Raw genomic sequence first — 13,081 nt, forward strand, 5'->3', positions numbered from 1 at the left:
GATGACCTGGCGACTTGTCCAGGGTGTACCCCGCCTTTCGCCCGTAGTCAGCTGGGATAGGCTCCAGCTTGCCTGCGACCCTGTAGAAGGATAAAGCGGCTAGAGATAATGAGATGAGATGAGATCTTGGGGAATATTCTAATAATTTCAGATACTGGATTTCTGATTTTCATGAGCTATAAGCCATAATCATCAAAATTAAAACAAAAAAGGCTTTAAATATTTCACTTTACATGTAATGAATATAGAATATATGAAAGTTTACCTTTTTGAATTAAATTATGAAAAAAAAGGGAACTTTTTCATGGTATTCTAATTTTCTGAGATGCACCAGTATGTTAAAAAATGCTCTGCATGAAGCTGATGTGAGTTTGGCCACAGATGCAGCACCATGCGCTCCAAGTTCACTAGTGACGTTGCGTCGTGCATTCTATAAAGCCTAGAAGCGCGCGCGCGGCCGAAGCAGCTGACAGCAGCGCCTCTGTCCTGAGCGGGCGGCATAGTTCAAAGCTTCATTTAAACTCGAATCCTTTATCTCGATATTGATCTTTAAACCTGGGACTTGTGAGGCTATTCTATTCGAAGTTTCAGTATATTCTTTCCCCCAGATTTGTTCAGACACTTTTAAGGGAAAAAACTCAAAACCTTCGCACCTGCGCGCGAGGCTCTTCTTCTGCATGTGTTCGGGACGGTTGTTTGTTTTATGGGATGCATCTCATCGGATTTGATACTTTGAACTTTATGCAAGTGTGTTCTTATCACAGGGATCTCTACTGAACAATAACATTAATTGATTTTTCTCCACTGAAAGGAGGAGCGTCCACAGTTTGAACCATAAGCTGGAAGGAGTTTGAGCTGCTTTTGAGTTTGAGTCTCTTTTTCCTTGGACTGAGTGATACTGTAGAGTGCCGACACCTTCTCGACTGAACACACTGAATGAAAATGACTCCCAAAGAAAGTGCGGCTTTCATAGCTGTGCTTTTTCATTGTTTGATGCCAGGAAATGGTAAGCACTCATCTTTTAAATTCATCATCTCTCATTTATCCTGTGTGTGTGTGTGTGTGTTTCGGATTTTTTTTTTTTTTTTTACTTTCTACTGAAAATAATATCAGAGATGTGGTAGACTAGTGATTGAAAGAAATCTGAAGTGTTCATTAATACTGAGAATAAACAGTCCCTTGGATATACACTGAAGCGCATCAAGGTCTCTGCTTTGGCACCTGTGTAACTTTATAGCTGTTTGGATGAGCACTGTCGAGTAATGCAGTTCCATTTTATTGCACAGGAGGGAGTTTAGTCCCAGCAAAGCACTGATTCTGAGCTTTAATGACTTGGTGTACCTACCTGCTCAGCTTTGAGAAAGCCATCAAACTGCCAGTTTTATACCTTTGCTGGCGCTCTAGTTTGCTTTGGCTGTAAGTGACTGGGTGAATAAATGTTCAGTAGTTAACTTGTCCATCCTCCAAACGTGGTTTGACTCTCATGTCACATAATGTGCCAATATCAGAAATCCTTAAACAGTGGACACTGAGTCTCAGCTCAAGAAAGTCTATAAGTAGTATATACTGGCACTATGATCCATTTGGGATTTATGTACGTTCACTTGTTCTATTACCGCGAGCTGTAATAGAACAAGTGAACGTACATAAATCCCAAATGGATCACAGCATCTTAAGCTGTGATCCAGAAAGGTCTGGAGGTCCAGAAAGCTGGTATAGGGTAAGGTGGCCTGGGCCAATCTCTTACACCTTTATAGCTTTGTTAGCCATTGTTAACAGACAGAGAAATGTCTGTTATAGCCATTGCTATAGCGTGTCCGCCTCTTGACCGGGAAATCGTGAGATCTACTCGCAGTCGGGTCATACCAAAGACCATCATAAAAAAGGTACCTACTACTGTCTGGCAAGGCACGCTGCAATACAGATGTGAGTAGGGAGTCAAACTCTTGCGGTTACCAGAGGACTAGAACCCCACTGTAACCCCAGCTGCATAGGTGAGAGGCCGAGGGCTACTGAAACGGAGATCGGCGCTGCACCCATATGCCTTAAAGAGTTGGTTAGTACTGGGACAGGAGACTGCCTGGGAAGACCAGATTCTCGTGTGAAAAGGGCTTTGACTTGGCTTGTTCTATTTAGTGAACATTCTACATTGTTTGACATCCACAGTAGGCCAACATGCATTGAAAATGTCTTTGTTTTCAGGATGAAGTTGAACCCAAAACTGTAGGATTGAGTGGAATACCTTTCCAGGGGTTTCCAGGAGAACATGACATAGTTGATACATGGTTGCTTGCCTGTCCGGCTCCCTGAGCCTACAAATAAATATGAATATAAAGGGTGGATGTTGCTTAAGATGCTGCAGATACATGTCTTCCTCTTAATATCCAAACAAAAAGAGGATCCCTACTTTGATCCAAACAGAGGAAATACTACTCCTCCCACCTGTAGCCATTTTGGTCCTCATGCTTTGTCTACAAGGTTTCCATGTAGATTTCCTTCACTGCCCACATGGCGAGCGTGGGAAACACACATGGAGGAAGTGGATGGAGAGGCAGGAGGCACCCTGGAATTGTTCTAGCTTACAGAGGTCAGGGAAATGTGACACACTACCTGAATAAAGATTCCTTCCCCAAGCTTCTTGCATACCCAGTTAACTGTAAATATAACTGAACTCCCTCATACAATGCCTGGGTATGAAGAGGTATGCCATTGTTTTCTGAAATCCTAAAATGCATTGTTTCTACCAAATATGTAATTTAAAAAAAATCAGTCAAAGCGACTGTTTAAGGCATGAAGGAGCTGTTCACAACTTTCGGCTGAACGTAAAGAAAGTATTAAAAACTAAATGGAATTTTTTTGACAAATCAACATTTCTTAGCTAAATAATTTAAACCAAGCACCATGTTTCTGCTCTATGAAATGCTCTCATGGATTTCAATAAATATGTATAGCTGTCTTGTGGTTGTGTTGCATATGGAGTGAGCATTCAATACACTGTTTTCCAAAATACTGTGGTAATAGACTGGACATTTGGAAGGATCAGTAGATATAAAGTTATCTGTGAGTCTTAATAGTATACTTCGATAAGGCAGCTAGAATCTGATGGCTTTGTTTTGTGTTTGTCACACAACTGGGTGGCACGATGGTGTAAGCGGTTAGCACTATTGCGTCACAGTAAGAAGGTTCTGGGTTCGAGCCCAGCAACCGATGGGGGCCTTTCTGTGTGGAGTTTGCATGTTCTCCTCGTGTCTGCGTGGGTTTCCTCCTGGTGTTCCGATTTCCCCCACAGTTCAAAGACATGTGGTTAGGTTAATATGGGGCGGCCTGGGGCGTCGTGGCTCAGGTGGATAAGGCGCCATACCATAAATCCAGGGACCCGGGTTCAATTCCGACCCGAGGTAATTTCCCGATCCCTCCCTGTCTCTCTCCCACTCATTTCCTGTCTCTACACTGTCCTATCCAATAAAGGTGGAAAAAGCCCCCCAAAAAATCTAAAAAAAAAAATATATATATATGGGGTGGCCTAAGGCTGAGGTGCCCTTGACTGAGGCACCTAACCCCCAACTGCTCCCCGGGCACTGTAGCCTGGCGACCCATTGCTCTGGATATGTATGTGTGCTCATTGGTCATATGTGTGTGCTTGTGTGTTCACTGCTTCAGATGGGTTAAATGCAGAGAGGAATTTCACAAGTGTATGTATGATGAAATGTTCTACTTCTTTTTGAATAAATTAGTGGTCCTCAAAACATTTGCAGGCATGCATTTTGAATTCATAACAAATTTTGGATCTTGAACTCAAGTTTATAAGCTTTCAAAAATGAAAGTAGTCACCTTGTCTTGACTGTTTGGAAGTTGAAACAAAGATTATCTTCAAATTAAGTTTACTCACATTTCTAAGGTGGCAGGTGTAGTCTTGTTTCTATATTTAACACCCCCTCCCCTTTTTTTTGCAGTGCAGTAGAGATTTATTTCATGAACATAATTAAACTATTGAAATATTTTCATGACTTAAATGTGTAAAATAATTCATTCTTTCATTCATTCACCCTTACTAACTGCTTTATCCTGGTCAGGGTTAAGGTGGATCAAAAGCCTTATCCTTAAGCCTATGTTCAAGTTTTTTTTTAAATGTATTTCAAATAATTGCTTTTATTTTTGTGATTAGATAAAATGTACAGTGTATTTTGCTAAAATACTTAAATAGTTACTAGAATGGTTACAGCAATTGAACATTAAATATTGAACACATGATAAAGTGTTCCTTCTCAACTGCTATTTACTGTAAATGAGTCATTGGAGGAACAGAATTCTTTGTGTATTACTCATCACCTTGATTGTTCATTAAGATCGAAGAAGTAGACAAAATCTGACTTAGATTTTCCTCATTGAACATTTAGCAATTTAGCAGTTTTAGCAGCAATTCTTAATTTCCCTGAGGGAACCCGCCCAAAAGGGATCAATAAAGTTTTATCTAATCTAATCTAATCTAATCTAATCTAATCTAATCTAATCTAATCTAATCTAATCTAATCTAATCTAAGTAGGGCATTAATAGAATCGGCTTAATTAGTATAGTTATTGCTTAGGGACCATTTCTAATAGGTTTCTTTTATACTTGAAGGTGAAATTTGACTTCCCATTTTCAGACACTCTCCAGCACCTGAGACAATATAGTCTCTCACTGTAATGATTTAACATGTCTAGCAGCTGGCGTCACCAGAAGTACATATGTAATCCCTATCAAAGTGTATTTTGAATTTTTAAATGGCCACTATGTTCAGGGCAGTGTTGTAGTCGAGTCACTAAACCTCGAGTCCGAGTCCAGTCTCGAGTCCCCATTGTCCGAGTCCAGTCCAAGTCATTAAAAAAAAATTTGGGTTGAGTCCGCTATTGATCCGAGTCAAGTCCGAGAACAAGACTCCAACCGCACCATTTGGCGGTGGCTGTTTCAGCGCCATTAACATTAGTTTGTTCCTGAACATGACGTATGAACAGGTGAATATGCATTCTCTTTATCAAGGAGTGTGAAGTATTCTGTCAGAGATGGTTGGGAGACGGATGTAAGTGCGGAAGGTATGTTTATTAATACAAGTGAAGACAGGTAAACAATCCAGAATGGCAGGCAAAATCGTAAAACGGTGAAACAGGCAATAGGTCGAGCGAGGCACAGTCTGTCGTAGACTCTGCATAATCAAAGACAAGAAACAGGAAATCAGGGATCAGGAAACCAAACAAGGAAATAAGGCTTGGTAATGTGTCAGCAATGCAACTCAATACTTCGCAAAGTAAGTGTGTTTTCATAGTTTTTATATACAACCCCGATTCCAAAAAAGTTGGGACAAAGTATAAATTGTAAATAAAAACGGAATGCAATGATGTGGAAGTTTCAAAATTCCATATTTTATTCAGAATAGAACATAGATGACATATCAAATGTTTAAACTGAGAAAATGTATCATTTAAAGAGAAAAATTAGGTGATTTTAAATTTCATGACAACAACACATCTCAAAAAAGTTGGGACAAGGCCATGTTTACCACTGTGAGACATCCCCTTTTCTCTTTACAACAGTCTGTAAACGTCTGGGGACTGAGGAGACAAGTTGCTCAAGTTTAGGGATAGGAATGTTAACCCATTCTTGTCTAATGTAGGATTCTAGTTGCTCAACTACCTTAGGTCTTTTTTGTCGTATCTTCCGTTTTATGATACGCCAAATGTTTTCTATGGGTGAAAGATCTGGACTGCAGGCTGGCCAGTTCAGTACCCGGACCCTTCTTCTACGTAGCCATGATGCTGTAATTGATGCAGTATGTGGTTTGGCATTGTCATGTTGGAAAATGCAAGGTCTTCCCTGAAAGAGACGTCGTCTGGATGGGAGCATATGTTGCTCTAGAACCTGGATATACCTTTCAGCATTGATGGTGTCTTTCCAGATGTGTAAGCTGCCCATGCCACACGCACTAATGCAACCCCATACCATCAGAGATGCAGGCTTCTGAACTGAGCGCTGATAACAACTTGGGTCGTCCTTCTCCTCTTTAGTCCGAATGACATGGCATCCCTGATTTCCATAAAGAACTTCAAATTTTGATTCGTCTGACCACAGAACAGTTTTCCACTTTGCCACAGTCCATTTTAAATGAGCCTTGGCCCAGAGAAGACGTCTGCGCTTCTGGATCATGTTAAGATACGGCTTCTTCTTTGAACTATAGAGTTTTAGCTGGCAACGGCGGATGGCACGGTGAATTGTGTTCACAGATAATGTTCTCTGGAAATATTCCTGAGCCCATTTTGTGATTTCCAATACAGAAGCATGCCTGTATGTGATGCAATGGCATCTAAGGGCCTGAAGATCACGGGCACCCAGTGTGGTTTTCCAGCCTTGACCCTTACGCACAGAGATTCTTCCAGATTCTCTGAATCTTTTGATGATATTATGCACTGTAGATGATGATACAGTGGTGCTTGAAAGTTTGGGAACCCTTTAGAATTTTCTATATTTCTGCATAAATATGACCTAAAACATCATCAGATTTTCACACAAGTCCTAAAAGTAGATAAAGAGAACCCAGTTAAACAAATGAGACAAAAATATTATACTTGGTCATTTATTTATTGAGGAAAATGATCCAATATTACATATCTGTGAGTGGCAAAAGTATGTGAACCTCTAGGATTAGCAGTTAATTTGAAGGTGAAATTACAGTCAGGTGTTTTCAATCAGTGGGATGATAATCAGGTGTGAGTGGGGGCACCCTGTTTTATTTAAAGAACAGGGATCTATCAAAGTCTGATCTTCACAACACATGTTTGTGGAAGTGTATCATGCCACAAACAAAGGAGATTTCTGAGGGCCTCAGAAAAAGTGTTGTTGGTGCTCATCAGGCAGGAAAAGGTTACAAAACCATCTCTAAAGAGTTTGGACTCCACCAATCCACAATCAGACAGATTGTATACAAATGGAGGAAATTCAAGACCATTGTTACCCTCCCCAGGAGTGGTCGACCAACAAAGATCACTCCAAGAGCAAGGCGTGTAATAGTCGGCGAGGTCACAAAGGACCCCAGGGTAACTTCTAAGCAACTGAAGGCCTCTCTCACATTGGCTAATGTTAATGTTCATGAGTCCACCATCAGGAGAACACTGAACAACAATGGTGTGCATGGCAGGGTTGCAAGGAGAAAGCCACTGCTCTCCAAAAAGAACATTGCTGCTCGTCTGCAGTTTGCCAAAGATCATGTGGACAAGCCAGAAGGTTATTGTAAAAATGTTTTGTGGACAGATGAGACCAAAATAGAACTTTTTGGTTTAAATGAGAAGTGTTATGTTTGGAGAAAGGAAAACACTGCATTCCAGCATAAGAACCTTATCCCATCTGTGAAACATGGTAGTGGTAGTACCATGGTTTGGGCCTGTTTTGCTGCATCTGGGCCAGGACGGCTTGCCATCATTGATGGAACAATGAATTCTGAATTATACCAGCGAATTCTAAAGGAAACTGTCAGGACATCTGTCCATGAACTGAATCTCAAGAGAAGGTGGGTCATACAGCAAGACAACGACCTTAAGCACACAAGTCATTCTACCAAAGAATGGTTAAAGAAGAATAAAGTTAATGTTTTGGAATGGCCAAGTCAAAGTCCTGACCTTAATCCAATCGAAATTTTGTGGAAGGACCTGAAGCGAGCAGTTCATGTGAGGAAACCCACCAACATCCCAGAGTTGAAGCTGTTCTGTACGGAGGAATGGGCTAAAATTCCTCCAAGCCGGTGTGCAGGACTGATCAACAGTTACTGGAAACGTTTAGTTGCAGTTATTGCTGCACAAGAGGGTCACACCAGATACTGAAAGCAAAGGTTCACATACTTTTGCCACTCACAGATATGTAATATTGGATCATTTTCCTCAATAAATAAATGACCAAGTATAATATTTTTGTCTCATTTGTTTAACTGGGTTCTCTTTATCTACTTTTAGGACTTGTGTGAAAATCTGATGATGTTTTAGGTCATATGTATGCAGAAATATAGAAAATTCTAAAGGGTTCACAAACTTTCAAGCACCACTGTATGTTCAAACTCTTTGCAATTTTACACTGTCGAACTCCTTTTTGATATTGCTCCACTATTTGTCGGTGCAGAATTAGGGGGATTGGTGATCCTCTTCCCATCTTTACTTCTGAGAGCCGCTGCCACTCCAAGATGCTCTTTTTATACCCAGTCATGTTAATGACCTATTGCCAATTGACCTAATGAGTTGCAATTTGGTCCTCCAGCTGTTTCTTTTTTGTACCTTTAACTTTTCCAGCCTCTTATTGCCCCTGTCCCAACTTTTTTGGGATGTGTTGCTGTCATGAAATTTCAAATGAGCCAATATTTGGCATGAAATTTCAGAATGTCTCACTTTCGACATTTGATATGTTGTCTATGTTCTATTGTGAATACAATATCAGTTTTTGAGATTTGTAAATTATTGCATTCCATTTTTATTTACAATTTGTACTTTGTCCCAACTTTTTTGGAATCAGGGCGCTGATTGCGCCTTAATCCTGTGCGGGTACGAGTCGTTTACGGTGCGCATGCAAGAGTCTGCTTGTCATGCGCACTGTCCAGAGCACGCTCGAGAGTCTATCTGATGCACGCGCCAAGGCGCACAGGTATGACACTCTTGCATGAAATTAGTACAAAATTAATGTAGATATAAATATCTTATGCCAAATTATTATGGCATGTTACAAAAAGTAAATAAAAAAAATCTGAGTCCTCGTCTCCAATTTACAAGTCCGAGCCATCAGTGCTCAAGTCCAAGTTGAGTCACGAGTCCTTAAAATTAGGGCAGAAGTTGGACTCAAGTACTGCAAGTCTGGGTCAGGGTTACCAACCATTAAAAAATTGCACCATGAATTGCACTATGTAGTGCATTTGTTTATTAATAGCATAGTTATAATATAAAAATAAACTCCACCTGGTTAATTCTGTTAATCATGAGTTATGGCCAGTTTGATGAAATACACTGTTTGTAACTGCACATGCAGACAAAAAGGATCATAGGATAAACTACAAATAATTTTTTTTTAACAGACATCATTTCAAGCGCTTCACTCAGCTGGTGCGGACTGTCATAGGCCAAAGTGAGCTTATTGGCAAGGAACATCACAAAATATGTCAAGCATTTTATGTAATGCTGTAAACCCTGCGATAGATTAGCAACCTGCCCAGGGTGTACCCCCACCTCTCACCCTGACAGATAAGAATTATAGATAATGGGTGGATAGATGGATGGATGCAATGTTGTACTTTATTGTGCCATTTTCCATATTCAAACGGAGATTAATTTTGCAACAGCCTATTTATGTTTTGTTGCTATGATCTATTACTAAAATACCATAGCTGCATGAGAGCCCAAGCAGAACAAATGCATAAATTACAATTACTAGAAATGGATAATTTACAATATAGCTTATTTGGATTTCACTGAAATAACTATTATGAAAGATTCAAGTAAATGTTAAATTGAGTAAGACAGATGCTAACTGCTTTCCTGTGTCTTAATCACAGATGTAGTATTTCTTGTTTATGTTAGATCATGTTTCTTCTGTCAGAAGGCTTTCTTTGTGCACTGTGGAGGAGACCTGTGGTACATTAGAACAAGAGGCTGAGAAGCATAGATAGAGGTCAGCCAAATGCAAAATCAGATCATCTTTCAATAGTGGAGTGGAATGTGTGAGCAGACTACGCATCTCCAGTGTCTCTATCTGTAGCTGAGAGGCAGGTGCCAACACATGGTCTGTGAAACATGTTAATGTTGGCTATCTCTCGATCCTTCCAGTGTTTGACTGGAGAGTTATTGTGGCAGGCAGTGGACCAGTGAAAATAGTTATTATTTCACATGCATGCCTTATAATTGTCCGAAATATTGTGGATGATGCCAGTTTCCTTTGTGCACTATGATAAACAGGTTAATTTCAGAGCCAGTTATAATGAATTTTCATACTTTATATTGCAATTTCAGGATGAACATCCTTCACCAGTCAATGCAAATCCTGTGAGATTTAGTGCATATTATAAGAGCTTATGGGATTCTGTTCCACTTTTGAAGGATATCGTATGTATTTTTTTTTGTTAAACCCCTTATTTGAGTGGTATTACTAGTAAAACCTGACTATGATGGCACTATTTGGCCATGTGTTTTTCTTCTTACATTTTTCTAAAAATTGGCGAGACAGACAGTTCCCCAGTCTCTGAAGACCGATATACAAGATAATAAAAAGTCTGTTCTTTTTGCTGTTTTCTTAACCTTGCAGCTTGGCAGAACAAGGACAACTTGAGTTATGCTTGTGTGTGAGACGTACTAACATTCTCCTGTTTTGGCAGATCATTTTCACTCTTATCAAGATATGAATGCCATGCCATTAAGTACTAAAACCTCAATGGGTTGGTGACCTTCAGAGATATTCATTCCCTTGAAACACAATGATAAAACAGCAGAATTAATAAGCAGTAAACAAAATAAGGGCGGTCATTCTCTGGGAAGTATCTAAGGGCATAACAGTTTATACTCATCTTTTACCCCTTTTTCTTTCATGAGGCCTCTAATTTTTTTTAATGCTTTTGTTCATAGTGTTGGTGAACCTTGTGCCAAGGCTACAGGAACTGTGCTTCTGTATTGTGTGTGTGCGTGTGTGCTCAGAAATGATTCCCTCCTCTGAGACACCTTTACAGGCACACTGCATCATGTAGTGAGTGGAAAGGAAGAACAGGGATTCCTGGATTAACTGCAGTGAAGGGAATTCCGCACATTATGCCTAGCAATTTCAGGGCTGTTAGGTGAAATTTCCTCATCAAACACAAACAACCCATGACTAAACATACATAAAAGTAATGCATTTCGCAACTCTCAATACATTGCTGAGGTAACGTTCTACTGGTTTGAGCCACTTGATTGTCTGATGGTCTTTGTCTTATCTGGTTTGTTGGATTACTCAAATTAACTCCAAATCAGTTTATATCTTTTTTAAGTCAGTAATGTCATTTGTTTGCCTTTAATGCTTCATTGTGAAATAATTCCTAAAATACCCCCATTGGAGCAAACATTTCCTGTTCTCATGATACAGTATATGGGTGGCATGGTGGTGTAGTGGTTAGCGCTGTCGCCTCACAGCAAGAAGGTCCTGGGTTTGAGCCCAGTGGCTGGCGAGGGCCTTTCTGTGTGGAGTTTGCATGTTCTCCCCGTGTCTGTGTGGGTTTCCTCCAGGTACTCCGGTTTCCCCCACAGTCTAAAGACATGCTGGTTAGGTTAACTGGTGGCTCTAAATTGACCGTAGGTGTGAATGTGAGGGTGAATGGTTGTTTGTCTCTGTGTCATCCCTGCGATAACCTGGCAACTTGTCCAGGGTGTACCCCGCCTCTCGCCCGTAGTCAGCTGGGATAGGCTCCAGCTTGCCTGCGATCCTGTAGAACAGGATAAGCGGCTACAGATAATGGATGGATGGATGATACAGTATATTGGACTTAATTAAAGAAGAAAGCTAGAAGAAGAACCACAGAGAAAGAGGTACCTGGGCAAATCTCAAATTGTTTAAGTGGCAGTACAATGACTGGAACTGGAGCACAAGCAAGTTTGCTAAATCCTGCATTCCATATGTACCCAGACTATATTTCCATATATCCATGCCTGTTACATAGTTTTAATGGGCTTCTATGGGAACCATGATGCACGCTCCTTGAAGCACCGCAGCAAACTCTATTTCTGGCATTTTTCAGACACTGTTCTGAGGAATGCAGACCACAGTTGTTGAAGAGGGGGCGAAGCTACTTGTTGAGGTCAGCACTGGGCAGGAGTCGGGGCAGGTGGGGGTGGAAGAAGGGGGCATGTGGGTGCAGAGAGACAGATATGATGGAAATTTACAAGAAAGAACACTTTTTTAAGTACTGTTGGGGGCCCTGCTGAACAGACCAGCTGTGAGGATGAGCATTGAGAGTTTGTGGACTTTAAGTGCTGAGTTTCTCACCAGTGTATGTGTGCAGTTCCACATCTGTGAGAATGTACTCATGGGAGAGAGAATGTGTGCTTGCGTGTCACTGTCCATGTGCATAAGACACCAATAAAAAGGAATGATGTAGACTTAAGCTACTTGCACAGCTCATTGCGGGGACCAAAATCAAATAGTCACACTCTGGCTACTGGTCTTTCCCTCTCAGTTCCCACTTACAGCCTCATGTACTACTCTAACCTTTAATGAGAATGTTTTTCACAGTGTTTTAATAGGAAATCCTGCAATAAATTACAAATGACAAATGACATGGACCCCATGTAGCTGGGGTATTAGTTAGAGTATTTACATCGGAACGAAACTTTTTACTGATGCAAGCTGCAGTATTACTATTTTATTTTAGTTTTACTCATTTCACAAATTTTGCCGACACCTAATGATGCATGTATTGCAGGTTTTATTGTGCTTTTAAACATGGCATAGCATGACAGCTACACTACTAAACTAACAAAAATAGTCCAACAATTTAATTAGACATGGAATACGATCACAATTAAAGGGCTGATGACACATTTTTGACATCTTTGGTGATGTTTTATAACATAAAAAGTAATTCCCGATGATCCATATATTAATTCACGAAGGCGCCTATTTTACAAGTTATGATAAAAAACGCGGCTATTTGGGCAAATTTGACGGGGCTGCAGCACCCAGGAGACGAAAGAGAAGGAGGGGCTATATGACGTCAGCGAAAGAATCTTCCTCCTCACTTACCAGTTTGTTGTTGATGCGAGAGGTGTTCAGTTTGTCATTATTAGTATTATTATTATACATTATTATACATATATATATATATATATATATATATATATATATATATATATATATATATATATATATAGTTATTATGCCTTCACGTTGTGTTGCCGGCTTTTGCTCCAAAACCCACAAGGATGGGGTAAGTTTATTCCCAGAGATCCCGAGCTGCATGCGAAGTGGGTGAAGCAAGTCAGGCGCACTCGTGACAAGTGGGAGCCCTCACCAACATCCGTCCTGTGCTCTGGACACTTCGATTTGGATTGTTTTGAC

The 13,081-nt window shown here is 40.4% G+C and overlaps 1 protein-coding gene across 1 annotated transcript in view; it reads left to right on the plus strand.

Annotated features, from left to right (window-relative positions):
- The first annotated feature begins 463 nt into the window (after positions 1–463).
- Positions 464–13,081, plus strand: part of kdrl (kinase insert domain receptor like) — a 79,322-nt gene continuing 66,704 nt past the window's right edge. The window contains exon 1 of the mRNA XM_060927749.1: positions 464–1,006. Coding sequence (XP_060783732.1) covers positions 937–1,006 — 70 coding nt within the window. The 5' untranslated portion in view covers positions 464–936. The remainder of the gene's footprint in view (positions 1,007–13,081) is intronic.

This window comes from Neoarius graeffei, chromosome 8, assembly GCF_027579695.1.
Source record: "Neoarius graeffei isolate fNeoGra1 chromosome 8, fNeoGra1.pri, whole genome shotgun sequence".
NCBI lineage: Eukaryota > Metazoa > Chordata > Actinopteri > Siluriformes > Ariidae > Neoarius > Neoarius graeffei.